Raw genomic sequence first — 21,041 nt, 5'->3', positions numbered from 1 at the left:
AAATGAAATAGCTGATTACAAGACTCAGAGCGTAAATTGGGATTTAGAAATTTACCGTGTTCCTTTACAATTTCCTAATCGCAATGCAGTCATCGTTAGTTGATTTTGCTGAGTCCAGTAGTTCGTCGTTACCTCAATTCTTTTAACCTGTAGTTGTCAAGGTGTCTTGATGAGTGTGTTCAAAAATAAGTTCCTGAAACTCTTTCAGATGGATTTCTATCGTTTCTCCATAAGCTGGGCACGTATTTTACCTGATGGAACCGCCAGTAACGTGAACGAGAAAGGAATTGATTACTACAGGACGATGATGACAGAACTCTTAGATAATGGGATTCAGCCTATGGTAAGTCAGAGTAATTATACATACTGCATAATCGTATAAAACCGTGAAAATTACGTTTTGTGACTTTTGATTGATTTATGCGCTATTGACGTTGCTAACCAACAGGTAACAATGTTTCACTGGGATCTTCCGCAACCACTGCAAGAGATGGGAGGTTGGATGAACCCTCTTATGGCAGACTTCTTTGAGGACTATGCAAGAGTACTTTTTTCACAGTTCGGAGACCTGGTGAGAATAATCCTCAGGTTTCTAAACAAATCAATGAAACTTTGTAAGAAAAGGTGAGAAACAGCCAAATCAGTTGCAATATTTTGACCTAGTTTTCGACGTTCAAGCGATTTTAATAAACTGTTTTACTATTGCGACTTATTTGGTTGTTTTTCATCTTTTCCTCACGAAGATTACGTTCTACACTTGCTGCTTCTAGTCATGTTCTAGATTTTAGATAAGAACATTGGGAAAAATGTTTAATAGTAATCGTTTTACTAAGAGCAGTATTGTTTGTTGGACACAAAATTCTTTCAGTGACCAAATAAGAACTTGTTCTCCATTGAGAAGATGCAATAAATGTCCTGCAACAGAAAACAAGGGGAAAAAAACAAAAAAATATAATCTATAATTTACTTTAAAAGAGGCAATACTGGAAACAATAAAACTTCAGACCACTCAAAGGAAATAAAAAGTCTTCCAAACAGCTCAAAAAATTAATTTGGGGAATAAGAACTGTTTTTTTCTTCGTTAACGCTTGATAACTGAAAACATTTGGTTGTGCAATGTATAGTGAACAGAAGTTGAGGTCAAGTTTAAAATTTACGGGGAAAACTGAAAATCTCATCACTCATGAAACGTCATGAGTCCATTTCCATCTAGTGTCAGGAAATGTTTTATTTGATATACGGTCAACTGAAATAAACAGTTATGATAAGCTTCACGTAACTGCAAACAAACCCCAGTGAACACACATATAATTTCGAGATAAACTCAACACGTCGTAATTTAACGTCGGCCACATTTGAATCATAAAAATTATGCGAAAGAAATAAAACTCGTAACGCCATTTAAAGAAGTATTTTCTCTCCGCCTTGAGCTTCCACCTTTGCCAAGTGAAATTTCCGTTAGCTAGGAAATCGAGTATTCCTCGGCCGTTGCCGATTTTGAACGGATTTTGTTATTGTCGTTTATTCTCATTTTGAGACAGCCTGTCAGTAGGTAAGCACAGTTTTGACATATAATGAAGTTGAAAATTAAAACATAAGCAGTTGATAAAACTTGAGCTTTCTTTTATTAAAAGTGGTAGTGATGAGAAAATGAATGCCTGTGGGAGTGAAGAAGTTGGTTTTGCTACACCTCAGAGGCTGACGACATTGTAATTCATTGGTCCTAAAGGAAGTGTTCTATCGCGTTTTATGACCAGACCCGTAAAAACAGCAGAATTACGTTGGATTGTGTGAAGGAAAATGGAAACCGGATGTTATTGAGAACTTGGTGATGAGGTGGCAGTTGGATAAGGGTTTTGTCTGGTGAGTGCAGTGAATAGTAAGATAATAGGAAAGATTCTGGCTGTGTTTGATTCATCGACTGAGTGTGTTAGAATCAAAGGAGAGGTAAGTTCGGTCTAAGGGTAGCAGCTTGGCAATCAAAACTCTAGGGTTCTCGGTTAGACGTTAGCCACAACCTAGATTTAGAATAAATGTCATCAGCTATGGCAATCGAAGACTTCTCATGTAAGGAGTCATCACCATTATGTCAACGCTCTTGCCAAAGCAGGAAGAGGAGTAGCCAGGGATTCCAGGCATCCACTAGACCTTAGCGTGGTAAACTGTACCTAGAGGAGAAAGAATCAGCGATGAAGTTGAATAAAGCAATGGAAACTACTGTATTAAAGACACTCATAGTATAGCCACAGTATATGCTGTTTTGTAATATAATATCACGTTGATCACTTCTTCCGCAAAGAATTCTGGAGGGAAAACAGTACCTGTTCGGAGGTACAGGTGGAGACTGCCTAGTAGGAAGACGCATAAAGTAGACTTTCTACGAATCGGAATGTGCGATGTTGGAAATCTGAACGTTGTAAACAAACCTGAGTATCTGAAAACAGGGACGAGCGAGCTTGGCAGTGGAATACCCCCACTTCCCAAACGATTAAATTACAAGGACCGTGTCTTCCTAAGCCTAGGGTTGATCAGTTGGGAAATAAACTAATCGATTCCGAAAGAGAGCCGAAAAGAGATATGAAGTGGTCATCTACAGCCGAGATTGACAGCATGTAGTGCGCCCCAGGTGCCTCGTCTCTTAACATTGTAAGCCGACTGTTAATGTAACATGAAGAAGAGCTGTGTCTGGTACATTTTTACTATTGACGACGTAGTTTATCAGCTATACTTTTCATAAGGCAGTGTGAGACAAAGCGGCCATTGGGCGTACTTAGAACTCTGAGATGTCTTGGCCACAAATTTATTATTCCAATAAGCCTTATGCGTTTCGACGTTACGTCATTCTCAAAGGTAAATGGTTAAAGTCATTACTATGCTTAGAAACTTGTCCAAGTGGCCAACTGCACTTGCTTGTTATGAAGGAGTGTTGAACTGATACTATGTATGCATTTCGACAACTTCCTACTGACTCATAGTAATGAGTTTAAGGGTTTTCCTTCGGAAATGACCTAATATCGAGACGCGTAAGGCGTAGTGGAATAACAAAATTATGGCAAAGACATGTCAGTGTTTAAAAGATGTAAATTCATACTACTATTTGACAACACTGACGAGTCATGGACTTTATATTATTTCACGCTACTAATTTTACGTTACCTTGTAAACAGTAGCAAATATTTCATGATACATGGTGATCTTCTATGAACCGAAACCGGATGTACAGCAAAGTTTTATCAGCAGCTCTTGGCGGCTAATCATGTCGTTTCTCAAATCAGAGAGTAACTGACTACTGATGTATGTACTGAAAAACAAATCACAGCAAAGAGATACGTAGTGCTGCGTTCATGCACCCAGCGTTGAAAGTTACTAACATAGGAGTATGTTACGTTACGTGAACCTTGTTCATATAGCATACGGGAGTGAAGCCGAGTGACGTCTTTACAACCGCCGATCAGTCGAGGGGTGAACACCCTGTTATTTTTAAGGCACAAAAGACACGACATCGTGCAAACGACAGCATGCAGAGCGTATGCGGAAACATAGCACACACAGTGAGGCTGAGTTAACGCTACCTCTCCCGGTGGTTATTAATAACATGAAGGTATAGTAACGGGAGGTGACGGCACAGAATTACGTTGTACATTACTTTGAAGCCGGCGCAGCCATTTTAGTAAACTCTAAACATTAGCAGTTGTTTCTTGTTCACAGTTTCTGTCGTGTCCACGCAACAGCTCTTTTAAATTGCAAATATTACACAGCTTTAGTGAATGACACAATGTCAGGAGGAATTTTTAGATGTTTTTCTGGTCCTAAACGCATATTCGATCGAGTAATACGACGCATTTTACCTTGTTAACGTAAGTTTTTCTTTTTTACTCGTTCGAATAACCAGGAAAGTACTTTTGTAATCCAGCATTTTCTTTAATACAGAATAACGGCACTGATGTTCCGTCTGCGCCCTCTTCCCAAAAATATTGAGAACATGTTTTGCTATGTCTGGACGGTTTGCAAGACTTCATTCTCACAGTGTTCAACCAGAGCGCTTTGTGTTGTATTGATAGGAAATCTAAAGCAAAATTACAAAAGAAATTAGTTAAAATTTATGTATAATCTAAGAGACAAAAAAGACGCACCACGAAGGAATTACCCAATGGGATATAAATCGTTAGATGTGACACTGAAGAGCTAAAGAAACTGGTACACCTGCCCAATATCTTGTAGTGCCTCGCGAGCACGCAGAAGTGCTGCAACTCGACGTAGTATGGACTCGACTAATCTCGGAAGAAGTGCTGGAGGGAACTGACACCATGAATCCTGCAGGGCTGTCGATAAACCTGTAACAGTACGAGGGGGGGCGATATCTCTTCTGAACAGGACGTTGTTAGGCATCCCAGATATGCTCAATAATGTTCATGTCTGGGGAGTTCGGTGGCCAGCGGAAGTGTTTAAACTCAGGAGAGTGTTCCTGAAGCCACTCGATAGCAATTCTGGACGTGTGGGGTGTCGCACTGTCCTGCTGAAATTGCCCGCGTCCGTCAGAATGCACAATGGACATGAATAGATACAGGTGATCAGACGTGTTACCTGTCAGAGTCGTAACTAGACGTATCAGGGGTTCCACATCACTCCAACTGCACACGCCCCACACCATTACAGAGCCTCCACCAGTTTGAACAGTCCCCTGCTGATATGCAGGGTCGATGGATTTATGAGGTTGGCTCGATACTCGTCCATCCGCTCGATACAATTTGAAATGAGACTCGTCCGACCAGGCAACAAGTTTCCAACCATCAACAGTCCAATGTCGGTGTTGACGGGCCCAGGCGAGGTGTAAAGCTTTGTGTCGTGCAGTCATCAAGGGTACATGAGTGGGCCATGGGCTCCGAAAGCCCATATCGATTATGTTTCATTGAATGGTTCGCACGCTGACAGTTGTTGATGGCCCAACACTGAAATGCGCAGCAATTTGCGGAAGGATTGAACTTCTGTCACGTTGAACGATTCTCTTCAGTCGTCGTTGGTCCTGTTCTTACAGGATCTTTTTCTGGCCGCAGCGATGTCGGAGATTTGATGTTTTACCGGATTCCTGATATTCACGGTACGCTCATGAAATGGTCGTAAGGGAAAATCCCCACTTCATCGCTGCCTCGGAGATGCAGTGTCCCATCGCTCGTGCACCGACTATAACAGCACGCTCAGATTCACTTAAATCTTGATAACCTGCCACTGTAGCAGCAGTAACCGATCTAACAACTGCGCCAGACACTTGTCTTTTATAGGCCTTGCCGACCGCAGCGCCGTATTCCTTCTGTTTACGTATCTCTGTATTTGAATGCGCATACCTATACCAGTTTTTGGGCACTTCAGTGTATAAAGTCAAGCAAACGATTACAATTACAGAAAAACCGGATGATTCATTCAAGAAAAAGAGCTTCACAAATTGACCATGTCAGTCAAGTGTTGGTCCGCCTCTGGTCCTTATGCAAGGAGTTATACGGGTTGGCAATGACTGACAGAGCTGTTAAATATCCACCCGAGGGGTACCCTGCCAAATTCTCTCCAATTGACGCGTTTGATCGTCAAAATCCTAGTTGGTTGCAGGGTCCTGCCCACAATGCTCCAACTGTTCTCAATTGGAGAGAGATCCGGCGACCTTGCTGGCCAAGGCAGGGTTTGGCAAGCACCAAAACCCCCAGTAAAAACCTTCACCGTGTGTATTATCTTAGTGAAATGCAGATCCAGGATGGCTTGCCGTGAAAAACAACAAACTGGGCGCAGAATATCGTCGACGTACCGCTGTGCTGTAAGGGTCCTGCGAATGACAATCAAAGGGGTCCTGCTATGAAAAGATATGGCACCCAAGACCATTACAGTTCTCAGGTTGTATGGAGGGCAACAGACAGGTTGATATCCCACCATTGTTGGGGCGACTCCAGACGCGTCTTCGGCCTGGAATCTCATTGACGGCAGTAAAATTGTGTTCAGTGATGTGCCCCGCTTCCAACTGAGCCCCGATGGCCAGCGAGACGTGTCTGGAGGCACGCCAGACAGCGGGTGATATGAACCTGAATTTCGTCCACCCTACGACTCAACAACCAGGAGTGTTGGTCTGGGTTGTCACTCCATTTCACAACATAACCTCTTTGGTTGTCATCCACGGCATCCTTACAGCGTAGTGGAACGTCGAGTATATTCCACGCCGCGTTTTATGGCCTTTCATGGCAGTCTATCCTGGGTTTACATTGTAGCAAGATAATGCCCCTCTGCACACGGCAAGGTCGCCGATCTCTCCTCTGTTGACAATGCACGGAGCATTATCTGCAGAGCCCTCCAACCATCTCGGAATTTTAACGATCTAACGCCCTAAACTGGCAGAACTTCGCACAATACCTTGCAGAGGACATCCAACAACTGTATCAGTCAGTTCCAAGCCAGATAACTGTTTTCATAAGGACCAGAGTCGGACCAACGTGTTATTAACTTGCTTGATTTGCAAAGCTCTTTCTCTGGAGTGAATCATCCAATTTTTTCTGAAGCTGTAACCATTTGTTTATCTGTAGATGTACATTACCACGTCTACCGATTTCCGTCCCATCCCAATCGGATAATTCCTTCGTGGCGCATTTTTCTTTTCTTTTTTTTTCTTATAATGCACATGTATAAGAAAATATCGCATGAACGAATCCACTTGTGAATAAAATATAATTTCTTTACACTAAAATTAAAACGACTAGTACACCTGTAAATGATGCAGGCTGACGTTTTTTACGAAAATACGTCCAACAAATGCTAATATCCGACCATACTAAAATGGCGGTCGTCGGCTTCAAGCTTGTAACCTCATGACAACTCTGCTTATAATACTTAATATAGCTTGAAAATGACACGGTCTGCACTTGTCGAAATATCAGCGATTATGAAAGACATTGTCTGGCCGCATCCCCATAAGTTATTTGAATACGTTATATAAGCATTTGCATTTATAGGAGTTGATGGGGTGGAACTGCTTGTTGGTGTTACGTAGAGGAGGGGACTTTAAGAAGGAAAATGATAACTTCAATTATCACGTCGATGAATGACTTACGTGATTAAATTTTTGTCTGTTTGCTGGTAGGTGTCTACAGTCCGATGGCACAGTGATGCAGTACGCCGCTAAAGATGCTAAACAAGATGGCTCACCTCATTTCCTTTTTATCACTTAAGGTCATGATAGGGGGTTATGGCTTGGGGATTTCAGTGTGTTCCAAAATTGCAGACATGTTTCTCAAACAAAACAAAAAATACTTAGGTAACTTCGTTTTTTCAAGGTGATAGTTAAAACTTTACGCCTACTCATTGTAAGATGAGACATTGTTTATGAAATAGATTCGCTTTGCAGAATGGGAGTACTTTTAAGGTATTAAATGAGATGTCCATATAGGTTCACGCTACGGAGTGATTCAGCGCGGGGTTGAGAGTGTTCAGTGCTGGTCTAAAGTGGTAAACGGCGGCAGTATTAGTAATGAGGTGACTGATGTGTAAAGGGGATTCTAAAACCATGAGAGAAGGAATGTGGAACCAGTGCCAATGCGAATACAGAGTGCGGATCTGGAAATCAGAGTTGCACCCGCTCAGTATCGTCTCATGAGATCTCTCTATCAAGTTCTTGGATCAAAGCAGTGAGGGTCGGCAGGCACCACGGATGCTGATCCCAGCGAGTTGGGGTAGTGCTGAGGCAATGACTGGCTCAGCAGCTCAGGCCCAATCCAGCCATTAAGATTTAGGTATTCAGGGGTTTTCCTAAATCGTTTAACGCAAATCCCGAGAATTTTTCTTTGAAAAGAAACCACAGTTTGAGCTTGCTCTCTAATTCCGTCATCGAATGAATGTACTGGAGAAACCCATTTCGTTCCCATTTGCAAAGGACATCTTCAGGGGTGTAGTAGTTTCTATGGAGGGTTGATTCACACTCTGGTTCGCTACAGCTGAGTAGCGAGCATGGGTTTAAATCTGACCTGAAGATGTCCTTCACAGACTGGGACAAAATGTAGGGTTTCTCCAAGAAGTTCATAACGAGCACGGTGTAGCAGCCTGGTGTATTTTCATTAATGTGAATCTATTAATGGTGATGCCTCCCTCCAAACATGTACGTCATCTGCGAACAGCCGCATAGAATTATTGGTTTTATATGCCAAGTCATTTACGTATTGCTAAGAGCAGAGATTCTATCACACTGCCTATATTGAGTGTTGAGTGTATGCACTACACAAATACAATCGGTCCAACCAACACAGGCCTATTAGTCATTACATCACCCCTTAATAGACGTAAGTATTAGGTCGAAAGTAAAGATTCCAAATAGAATTTTCTTTTGATCACTATATAGAAATCAAATATTACTGGACTTACATTACTGTGTAAAATATAATCCAGTAACAGCCCACTACATCCACTACATCTCTGCCCCATGGTCTAGGCGTAGCGTCGTTGAATAGTAATCAGAACGTCCTCGACCCCGCCTTCTAAACCCACCAACACTTAAATTTTGATTAAGACTCAGCACTGGCGGCGGAAGACTTCCGGCATAAGAAGTCACCCCTCCTTCTGCCAACGGCCGTGTTAAAGAGAGCGGAGGAGCGGACAGAGGTTCAGGCCACTCTCTTGTCCTAGGGGTGGGAGACTGCCTCTAAAGGCGGAGGAATCAGCAATGATCAACTGCGTGAGGATGACGAAGGCAATCGAAACGACTGCATTAAAGACACATAACATGCATCCACAGGACATGTGGCCTTTAATTGAAAAAGGGTCATGGTGATCTCCATCGGAAAAAGATTCCGGAATACTCCCCTATTCGGATCTCAGGGAGGGGATTGCCGACGAGGAGGTGACCATGAGAAAAAACTGAATATTCAACGAAAAAATAACGTTCTACGAGTCGGGCCGTGAAATGTCAGATGTCTGAATGTGTTAGGGACGCTAGAAAATCTGAAAAGTGAACTGCAAAAGCTCAATCTAGATATATTAGGGGTCAATGAAGGGAAGTGGAAATAAGACAAAGATTTCTGGGCGGATGAGGACAGGGTAATAGTAACAGAAGCAGAAAATGGTACAACAGGTGTAGGATTCGTTATGAATAGGAAGGCAGGAAGGAGCACAGTTCAGTGACAGGGTTGTTCTAATCAGAACCGACAGCAAACCAACACCGCCAACGACAGTTCAGATATACATGTCGACGTCGCAAGCTGAAGACATAGAGAAAGTATATGAGGACATTGAAAGTGTAATTCGGTACGTAAAGGGATATGAAAATCGAATGGTCATGGAAGACTGGAATGCAGTTGTAGGGGAAGGAGCAGAAGAAAAGGTCACAGGAGAATATGAGCTTAGGACAAGGAACGATAGACGAGAAAGACTAATTGAGTTTTATAATAAATTTCAGCTAGTAATAGCAAATACTCTGTCTAATAATCATAAGAGGAGGAGGTGTACCTGGAAAAGACGGGATAAACGAGAAGATTTCAATTAGTTAACTTTATGGTCAGACAGAGATTCCGAAATCAGATTACCCTAGAGGTAAGGCGTGCCAAGGAGCAGATATACACTCCTGGAAATGGAAAAAAGAACACATTGACACCGGTGTGTCCGACCCACCATACTTGCTCCGGACACTGCGAGAGGGCTGTACAAGCAATGATCACACGCACGGCACAGCGGACACACCAGGAACCGCGGTGTTGACCGTCGAATGGCGCTAGCTGCGCAGCATTTATGCACCGCCGCCGTCAGTGTCAGCCAGTTTGCCGTGGCATACGGAGCTCCATCGCAGTCTTTAACACTGGTAGCATGCCGCGACAGCGTGGGCGTGAACCATATGTGCAGTTGACGGACTTTGAGCGAGGGCGTATAGTGGGCATGCGGGAGGCCGGGTGGACGTACCGCCGAATTGTTCAACACGTGGGGCGTGAGGTCTCCACAGTACATCGATGTTGTCGCCAGTGGTCGGTGGAAGGTGCACGTGCCCGTCGACCTGGGACCGGACCGCAGCGACGCACGGATGCACGCCAAGACCGTAGGATCCTACGCAGTGCCGTAGGGGACCGCACCGCCACTTCCCAGCAAATTAGGGACACTGTTGCTCCTGGGGTATCGGCGAGGACCATTCGCAACCGTCTCCATGAAGCTGGGCTACGGTCCCGCACACCGTTAGGCCGTCTTCCGCTCACGCCCCAACATTGTGCAGCCCGCCTCCAGTGGTGTCGCGACAGGCGTGAATGGAGGGACGAATGGAGACGTGTCGTCTTCAGCGATGAGAGTCGCTTCTGCCTTGGTGCCAATGATTGTCGTATGCGTGTTTGGCGCCGTGCAGGTGAGCGCCACAATCAGGACTGCATACGACCGAGGCACACAGGGCCAACACCCGGCATCTCCTACACTGGCCGTACACCACTGGTGATCGTCGAGGGGACACTGAATAGTGCACGGTACATCCAAACCGTCATCGAACCCATCGTTCTACCATTCCTAGACCGGCAAGGGAACTTGCTGTTCCAACAGGACAATGCACGTCCGCATGTATCCCGTGCCACCCAACGTGCTCTAGAAGGTGTAAGTCAACTACTCTGGCCAGCAAGATCTCCGGATCTGTCCCCCATTGAGCATGTTTGGGACTGGATGAAGCGTCGTCTCACGCGGTCTTCACGTCCAGCACGAACGCTGGTCCAACTGAGGCGCCAGGAGGAAATGGCATGGCAAGCCGTTCCACAGGACTACATCCAGCATCTCTACGATCGTCTCCATGGGAGAATAGCAGCCTGCATTGCTACGAAAGGTGGATATACACTGTACTAGTGCCGACATTGTGCATGCTCTGTTGCCTGTGTCTATGTGCCTGTGGTTCTGTCAGTGTGATCATGTGATGTATCTGACCCCAGGAATGTGTCAATAAAGTTTCCCCTTCCTGGGACAATGAATTCACGGTGTTCTTATTTCAATTTCCAGGAGTGTAGAAGCAGATCACATTGTACTAGTGATGAAGAGTAGGCTGAATTTTAAAACGTTAGTCAGAAGGAATCAATACACGAAGAAGTGAGGTACGGAAGTACTAAGGAATGACGAGATACGGTTGAAGTTCTCTGAGGCTATAGATACAGCAATAATGAATAGCTCAGTATGCAGTACAGTTGAAGAGTAATGGACATCTGAAAAACGGCAATCACAAAAATTGGAAAGAAAAACATAGTTACAAAACAAAGAAGATATCTGCGAAGAAACCAAGGGTAACAGAAGATATACATCAGTTGATCGATGAAAGGAGAAAATACAAAAATGTTCAGGGAAATTCAGAAATACAGAAGAACAAGTCGCTGAGGAATGAAATAAATGGGAAGTGCAGGGAAGCTAAGACAAAATGGCTGCATGAAAAATGTGAAGAAATCGAAAAAGAAATGATTGTCAGAAGGACAGACTCAGAACATAGGAAAGTCAAAACAACCTTTGGTGACATTAAAAGCAAGGGTAGTAAAGAGAATGCAACGGGAATTCCACTGTTAAATGCACAGGAGAGAGCAGATACGTGGAAAGAATACACTGAAAGGCTCTATGAGGGGAAAGCTTTGTCTGAGGTCATAGAAGAAGAAACAGGAGTCGATTTAGAAGAGATATGCCATCCAGTTTTAGAATCAGAATTTAAAAGAGCTTTGGGGGACTTACGATCAAATAAGGCAGAAGAATTTCTAAAATCGTAGGGGAAATGGAACGTTGGTGTGTAGAATGTATGAGTTTGGCTACATACCATCTGACTTTCGGAAAAATATCATCCACACAATTACGAAGACTGCAGGAGCTGAGAAGTACGAGAATTGTCGCACAATCAGCTTCACAGCTCTTGCATCCTAGCTTCTGACAAGAATAACGTATAGAATAATGGAAAAGAAAATTGAGGATATGCTAAATGACGATCAGTTTGGCTTTAGAAAATATAAAGGCACCGGGAGAGGCAATTCTGACGTTGCGGTTGATAATGGAAGCAAGAGTAAAGAAAAAGCAAGACACGGTCATAGGATCTGTCGATCTGGAAAAAACATTCAACAATATAAAATGGTGCAAGATGTTTGAAATTCTGAGAAAAATAGGAGTAAGCCGCAGGGAGATACAGGTAATATACAATATGTACAAGAGCCAAGAGAGAATAAGAAGAGTGGACGACCAAGAACGAAGTGCTCCGATTAAAAAAGGTGTAAGACACGGATGTAGTATTTCGCCCCTACTGTTCAATCTGTACACCGAAGAAGCAATGATGGAAATAAAAGAAAGGTTCAGGAGAGGAATTACAATTCAAGGTGAAACGATATCAACGATACGATTCTCTGATTACACTGCTATCCTGAGCGAAAGTGAAGAAGAATTACGTGATCTGCTGAAGGGAATGAACAATCTAACGAGTACAGAATACGGATTAAGAGTAAATCGAAGAAAGACGAAAGTATTGAGAAGTAACAGAAATGAGAACAGCAAGAAACTTAATATCAGGATTGATGGTCACGAAGTAGATGAAGTTAAGGAACTCTGCTACCTAGGCAGCAAAATTAGCAATGATGGACGGAGCAAGGAGCACATAAAAAGCAGACTAGCACTGGCAAAGAGGCATTCCTGGCCAAGAGAAGTCTGCTAGTATCAAACATAGGCCTTAATTTGCGGAAGAAATTTCTGAGAATGCATGTCTGAAGTACAGCATTGTATGGTAGTGAAACATGGACTGTGGGGAAAACCGGAACATCATAGAATCGAAGCATTTGTGATGTGGTGTTACATACGAATGTTGAAAATTAGGTGGACTGATAAGGTAAGGGATGATGAGGTCTTGCGCAGAATCTGAGAGGAAAAGAATATGTGGAAAACATTGATAAGTAGAAGGGACACAATGATAGGACATCTGTTAAGACATCGGGGATGACTTCCATGGTACTAGAGGGAGCTGTAGAGGCAAAAACTGTAGTGGAAAACTGAGATTGGATAATATCCAGCAAATAATTGAGGACGTAGGTTGCAAGTGCTACTCTGAGATGAAGAGGTTGGCACAGGAGAGGAATTCGTGGCGGGCCACATCAAATCAGTCAGAAGACTCATGACCTAAAAAAAAACTCTACAAGTGTGCATCAGGAATCATGTAACACCTCATGCATTTTTTTTTTCTGTAACAGTTTATTCAATCCAGTACAAACACATATGTGTATTTACAAAATTAGGCAACTCTCTGACATAATCATTTCAGGTGCTTTGGTTTTATGCCAAAGGAACTCAAAATAGAGTGGATACATTACCCCCCCCCCCCCTCCCCCCAAACATACACACTCAAATAAACGCATTTTGCTTTTCAAATCACAGTAGCCCAGTATTTTACCGGCCATTAAAAACGGAACGGGCAAATAATATGTACCCATGAGAGATGGACACCTTATTTTCTGAACCCCCATGTGGCACCCAAACAAGACTGTAGTTCTGTCATTGCACCCACTCTGGTGCAAGGCACTATCGACCCTCAAATTACTGCCACAATGTTATGTCCATATCTCATATTGTTACTCATATTTTCTGAGACATATTTGAGGAAAATAATTACAGTCAGCAGGTAAAAGGCTTGCTGTACCGCTACGGGTCTCATGAGTAGTAATGACTTTGGACAACGTTCTCTAAACAGGAAAGTTCGATCTGTGACCACAGATTAATATTTAATCTCTGCATCAAAAGTAAGTAGCACTTTAAACAGACCGAAATTTATCTACATTATTTAGAAAAATATGTAATGGTTTGTTCCATACCCGTACAAAATAGATATGGTTCACGTTATTTTAATACTGGTGTAATGTGCAGGTTGAGGGACACTTGGAAATAACTGTGGTTCGATCTTTGTAACGTGCTTGGTGCAAGGAACAATGGCCCCTCAAATTAAGTGTCACACTGTAATTTTCACCTCTAAATTGTCTGTATTATCGTTCTATAAAAGTACAAAACTGGTTGACTAGTGAACAAGTAAATCTTCCACACAAACAAGGCCAGTTATAAATTATATTCTGTCTGCCTATAGTTTTACTTATTTACCTGTAAAATATGTATAAATTGTTAACACAGTCTCCTCCCTTTCTCTCTTTCCATCTTCTCCATCCCCTCGTCCGTTTCCACCTGCCCACGACCCCTCATATCTTGAAACTGCTTCTTGCACCTCTCCCTCCTGTCCTCTCTCTCTCTCTCTCTCTCTCTCTCTCTCTCTCTCTCTCTCTCTCTCTCTGTCCATCACATTCTTCCACTCTAAGACCACACCTTCCTCCCCATCTCTCAGTAGATCTCCTCCCCCTCTATCTGTATTTCTCCTTCCCCTCTTATTCTGTTTCCCCTCCTGCTCCCCTGTCTCTCCATCAATCCTCTCCTGCTCCCTTTCTCGATGTCCATTCCCTCCTGCCACGCTGTCTCCTATCCATCCCCGTCTCTGTCCATCTAAACCTCACCCCCCCCTCCCTCTGCATTAACGTGTTGATAAATAAGTTCGATACTACTACCACACAGGACTGTTGTGATGTGCAGATACACACACACACACACACACACACACCACAGTTCCTCTCGCATACGAAAATACCAATACCATGTATATTACACATCTCCTTCTCCCCCCCCCCCCCCCTCAGTGCACACCTCTCCCACAATCTCTCTCTCAGTACACCTCATCCTCTCCTGTCTCTTAGTCCATTTCATTTCCCCAACTCTGTCTGTGTCTCTATCAGACACCCTCTCCTTGCACATCTCCTCTGCCACTGTCTCTGACAGTATCTTACTCTCTCTCCCTCTCTCCATTTCGTCCTCTTGCTCTATCTATCCATCTCCTCCTCCCACTCTTCCTTTTCCATCTTCCCACAACTACACCTTCCACTTCCCTCCTGCAACTCCCTCTCCTCATCCTCTCTCTGCCCATTTCCTCCTCCACGTCTCTCTGACCATATCCTCCTACCCCCTTTGTCCACCTCCTCATCTCCCTCTCTGTCCATCCCCTCCTCTTGCCACACTCTGTTCATCCCCTCCTCTCCCCTCTCTCTCAACCTCTTCCTGCCCTATCTACCTACGCATTTCCTTCTGCCCGCTCCCCTATCCATTTCCATGTCTCCACCTCTTACTGCTCATCTCCTCCTGTCCTTTTTCCCTATCCATCTCCTCCTGCTCGTCTCTCCCTATCTATATCGTTCTCCTCGTCTCCCTATCAACCTCTTCATCTCTCTCGGCCCAGCCCCCCCCATTGCTGCTCTCTCTCTCCCCCATACCCTTCTGCCCATCTGTCCCTATCCATCCCCTCTCGCCCCTCTCTCTGTTCATCCCCCCTCTATCCATCATGGCTTTCGCTGAAAAAATATCTTTTTGTCTGTATTTTGCCTCCTATTGTAGCTCAGAAGAGAGTGCTAATACTCATGGCTGTATGTATGTCAGATTTGCATGAAATCGACCCAGGGGTTACGAGAGGATGCCGGATATATAGACACATATACACTATAAGACAAAAGAAAGGACATGCCATGAAGGAATTACCCAAATGGCATGGAAATATGTAGATGCGACGTACATGTACAGACAAACAAATGATTACAATTTCAGAAAAGAATTAGATGATTTATTCAAGAGAAATAGCTACACAAATGAAAGAAATCAATAACAATTTAGTCACCTCTGGTCGTTTTTTAAGCAGTTGTTCAGTTTGGCTTTGAATAATGCAGTTGTTGGATACCATGCCAAATTCTGTCTACTTGGTACGTTAGATCGTCAAAATTTAGATGTTGTTGAGATGCCAGGCTCAAGACTTGCCTGGAGACGCCCAGGACAGCGAAGGGATACCATTATGATGGTCGCCTGCCATAAGGCCCGACAACCAGGAGTCTGGGGTGCCATTTCTTTCCTAGAAGGACCCCTTGGGTATCATTCGCAGCGTCCTTACATCACAGCGGTACGTCAACGATATATTGTTGAACTTCATGGAGAACCATCCTGGCCTTATATTTCAACAAGATAATGCCCACCAGCACATGTCAAGTGTTACTATTGCTTGTCTTTGTGTTTTCCAGACTCTACCTTAATCAGCAAGATCGCCGGATGCAGAACACAGAGATGGACCAACACGTTACTGACTTTCTCAATGTGTGATGCTCTTTCACTTGAATAAATCATCCGGTTTTTTACTGAAATTGTAATCATTTATTTGTCCATGTACATCACATCTATCGATATCCGTCCCACCCGGAAAATTTCTTCGTGGTGCGTCGTTTCTTTGTCTTAGACAATCGAGACAGACAGACCGCCATTTTGTCCTGTGCCAGTGGCAACACTGGGGAAGTGGAGTGAGGTGGGGGGGGGGGGGGGGGGGGGGGGGAGGGAATCAGCTTACCGCTCTCCTGGCCGTTGTTCGTTTAGCAGTCCTGGTAACACTCTCCAGCTGGCATCACGAGGCTGAGTACATCCCATTCCCGTCCTCACGTCAAGGAAAAATCTCTGGCAGTACTGGGAATCGAAATGGGACTCCTGCATGGCAGTCAAAAAAGCGCTCACCACACAGTGTAGCCCAGTGGCATATCGAAACATGTAGCAGATGAATAATAAGGTGTTAGCAAGGGTGATAAATTTCTAGTGCCTATAATATTTTATTTTATTTTCTTAATGTCCTCATTTCTAGGCAACACATCACCGAATAGCTTGGGGGATATATGCAGTAGCTTAGACAAGAATTTTTTCTACATATTTTATAAACAGTCTTGAATGATACGGTGTACACACATAAGGATTTTCCTGAACAACTTGGAATAAGCAGGCACCACTTACGATAATAAGCTATGTATACAACCAGACTAAAAATTTATAAGAGGATCTATATGCATGGGAAATTATCTTATAAGTAATTCATACGGCAGGTGCGAATAGTTAGTTGAATAATTTGATAAAATCCTTTAATGTTAGTGATTGCTTACTTCAAACAATGCACATGTTTTCAGAATGAATCTCACTACAGGGAATTGCTGTAACCACATTGCAGATTATAACTGTTTACCCGACTTGGCAAAAAAATAAGTGTAAGTGCGCAACTCAGTTTCAATAAACCCTATTGGGCGTTAAGCTGAATTATTTTGAAACGGAAAAGAGCTCGTAAAACCGACGTTTTAAGCAATTGCAAAGATGAACCAAACGTCTATTTTAAGAGTTATTTTTAGTTTCAATATTACGCGTCCCAGGGCTGTATTGAGCTCTATTCGAAACATGGTCTAATTTTCACTCACAACTGATATCACGGAACATGTTATATTTTCAGATTCAAATAAAATAAGCAACCACTAAAGATGTGCTGAAATAAATTTTGGTCCAGAACAAATGTAACAATAATTTGGGTTTTGCAAATGGAGGCAGAACCCATTCTTGTAACATATCGCTTTTGCCGGCCAGAGTGGCCGAGCTGTTCTAGGCGCTTCAGTCCGGAACCGCGCGACCGCTACGGTCGCAGGTTCGAATCCTGCCTCGGGCATGGAAGTGTGTGACGTCCTTAGGTTAGTTAGGTTTAAGTAGTTCTAAGTTCTAGGGGACTGATGACCTCCGCTGTTAAGGCCCATAGTGCTCAGAGCCATTTGAACCATATCGCTTTTCCTGGGCGCATAAACGATACGCAACACTTAACTTTCTTTTTATTATTATTATTAGTAGTAGTTGTATTTATTGTTAGTATTAGTAGTTATTAACATTATTATTATTGCTATAATATGTAACATATATACGCATTTAGATAACTTATTTGAAACCAGTTCATTGTTCTTCCTTCATCAGTATGGTATGTATTTGATGTTCAGAAACATTCCAAGATTTGTAGAACTCACGTGCCTTTTTGGGGTCTATTAGAGGCTACAAAGCTACTGTTATACTGAGTCAAAATATGATATGATATGAACAGAAGTAGACGTGTTGCACACATTCTTAATACAGGCTTGGCTACCACAGAGATAGCACATCTTCATCTGCTAGATTAAAGTTTTTTTAAAGGAAATTCATTTAATTTTATTATTGCTCTGAACTGTATCTTAATACGATTATTACTTTTTTCGCAGGTGAAATGGTGGATTACCTTCAACGAGCCGGGCCACACAGCCAGATCATATACCACTAACTTCATTGTTCTGCCATTCTATGAATTACGCAAGCAAGGAGCCAATTACATGGCTATAGACACAATTCTAAAGGCACACGCCAGGGTTTATCACATGTATGACAAGGAATTCCGCCCACGCCAAGGAGGTAAGTCAAGCAAACTTTGTGGCCTTTAACACATGTTATGTTTGATCCTACAGCTCACAGCTGCACATTGTGCGCTAATTTCTTCATGTCATCATGAGTTCTTTCTAAAATTGTCGTATGTCGTCACCGTTTCATCCTATGCTCCTGTAGAATCTTATTACTCCTTAGTGCTTTACTTTTGGAAACAATTTTATTGCATATTCACATCACGTTTGGGTATATGGACATCGAATTATATATTTCTGTTACTTCCAGTACGCGAAAACCTTGAAAGCTGATACATAAGTAAATGTTGAAGCGAAAAAGTTATTGTTGTGACATTCTGTAGAACTTTCATTGGAATAAAACACAAGATCGACCCCACTCAATTGTGGTGAAAATTCGTAAATTTCGTCTGATTCATCTCCACATGGTGAGGACATCGATCGTGCGGTACTTGAGACGATGAGCAAGGAAATACGCAGTGCACCATGGTATCTGACGTACTCCATAGTGAATGAAAATAGACCGGCAACAAAAAGAGATTGACTAAATCACCTGCCGATATTTCTTTCATAATTCAACATGACTCCCTCGTACCTCTTGTGTTGTGCACTAACAGAACTCCGTTTCTTTCATCTGTGTGCCAACGCAGACAAACAAAACTTGCAGTTCTGGGAGTGGGCAAGCCTTACGAATATGAAATTCACTGCGAAGCTGCTGCAGGACTACATTGATGCCCACACATCATGGCAGTCGTGGACAACTTTGGGACCTGCAAGCCGCCTCATCACGTGACGCAATAGCAGCGTTCCTAGCGCTTAAAGGCAAACCTACAGCGTCTTTGACATTAATGTTTAAAAGGTAATGCCACCCCTTTCTCAACACGTCACGCCACGCCAATAAATTATGCCTCAAAACAAGCGTTTTTGTGAGTACATTCCTTTTATGTTCTGTCATAAAACAGTAAAACTGATACTACTGAGCAGAACGTCAAAATCTTTGAATTACGACGACATTTTATCATTCTAGCAAGGGCGGCGCTATGAACTTGGCGAAGAGACAATAGGAGTGACCTGCTAGAGTACCCCTACCGAGCGATTTGTGGTTGGATAATATATTTTAACTTAGCGCCTTGTTTCCTGACAGATCATCAAAATAATTCATGCGACAAAATTCATCTTTTCAAGAACAAGTGAATATTATCTCGCATAGAAACTCATGTGTGAAACAAGGCGACTTTGTCTAAATCCAATACACTATACACACAAATTCTGCATCATTCATTAGGGAAGCAGGAAAGTCACTACAAAAACGCAGATAAATACCTTTAAAGCGGTTTATTCATTTAAAAAATAAGCAGCAGGTTAATGTTAGCTCCTATATTGAATTTTAACACCAAATTATCTGTATATGGATTTACATCCGACTGACATAGAGGCTTAACGTATTTTGCAAATTGTCATCTATTAACCTTGAATGTAAAATGCATTTATTTATCTACGTCAGAAAAGGAAATTGTTCGTACTTATATTTGCTTCTGATAAGACTAATTTGTATTCTTGCAAATTATCTCAGATGAAGTTCTTTTTCTTCAGCCAAATATGTTTTCTTAAGATTGACCAGATCTACTTCTTTACATTTGGATTTTCAAGAAATCTTATCCCTAAGTTCAGTAATTTCAATTTGAAGATTTTCTATGGCCTTTTCTACGTCACCGGTTTTGGAGTTAGCAGATATAGCAGAAGTGCTGTGTGCATTCCTGAAATGACGAAATCTTGTAGCAAATTCCACTTATAATTATTTCAGCCTATAAAAATAAATAATATGAAGAACATTTTCTGGAGCTGACACTGTGGGTAAATGGTAACAGTTTCCATCTCTTATTTGCATTTCCCACAAGCGCATCTTGGTCTGAAATACTTTCAGAGGTTGTAAAATTAGAGAACTAACTGGCCTTGATTCTGGAGTTTGTAATTTAACTCATTTCAATGACCTATGATCTCAACCAGGACTGCTAAATCACGAACCACAGTCTGCTTGCAGAAAAACGTGGTGGCTCTCCTTCAAAAATTGGGCATAACTCATTTAAATGACCTATGATCTCACCCAGGACTGCCAAATCACTAACCACAGTCTGCTTGCAGAAAAACGTGGTGGCTCTCCTTCAAAAATTGAGCATAACTCATTTAAATGACCTATGATCTCAACCAGGACTGCCAAATCACTGACCACAGTCTGCTTGCAGAATAACGTGGTGGCTCTCCTTCAAAAATTGGAGCATATTCAATGCCTCCTTCAACTTATGAAATTCATCTTCTTGTTTATCCCATATCCAGGGTGTGTTTTTCCTGTCAGTGCACACGGTCTAGGTGCTGCAATTGTGTCTATCCATATAAATTCTTTGTAAAAATCTATCAACCCCAAGAATCCCCTTAGACTTCTCTTGTTGTAGGGAGTAGGTGGTGGTGGTTAGTGTTTAACGTCCCGTCGACAACGAGGTCATTAGAGACGGAGCGCAAGCTCGGGTTAAGGATTCGTAAGGAAATCGGCCGTGCCCTTTCAAAGGAACCATCCCGGCATTTGCCTGAAACGATTTAGGGAAATCACGGAAAACCTAAATCAGGATGGCTGGAGACGGGATTGAACCGTCGTCCTCCCGAATGCGAGTCCAGTGTGCTAACCACTGCGCCACCTCGCTCGGTGTAGGGAGTAGGAATATTACGAATAGCGTCTATCTTCTCGTCTGGCGTTATACCTTATACAGACAGATATGT

General features: G+C 42.7%; 1 protein-coding gene across 1 annotated transcript in view; it reads left to right on the top strand.

The window, feature by feature from the left end:
• LOC124605414 (myrosinase 1-like) overlaps nucleotides 1-21,041 on the top strand; it is a 184,106-nt gene that overhangs the window by 83,015 nt on the left and 80,050 nt on the right. The window contains exons 4-6 of the mRNA XM_047137070.1: nucleotides 209-343; nucleotides 449-571; nucleotides 18,099-18,285. Of these exons, the coding sequence (XP_046993026.1) occupies nucleotides 209-343; nucleotides 449-571; nucleotides 18,099-18,285 (445 nt within the window). The remainder of the gene's footprint in view (nucleotides 1-208; nucleotides 344-448; nucleotides 572-18,098; nucleotides 18,286-21,041) is intronic.

The sequence above is a fragment of the Schistocerca americana genome, chromosome 1 (assembly GCF_021461395.2).
Source record: "Schistocerca americana isolate TAMUIC-IGC-003095 chromosome 1, iqSchAmer2.1, whole genome shotgun sequence".
In the NCBI taxonomy this organism is placed as follows: domain Eukaryota; kingdom Metazoa; phylum Arthropoda; class Insecta; order Orthoptera; family Acrididae; genus Schistocerca; species Schistocerca americana.
This window is presented reverse-complemented; position numbering and strand designations above follow the sequence as displayed.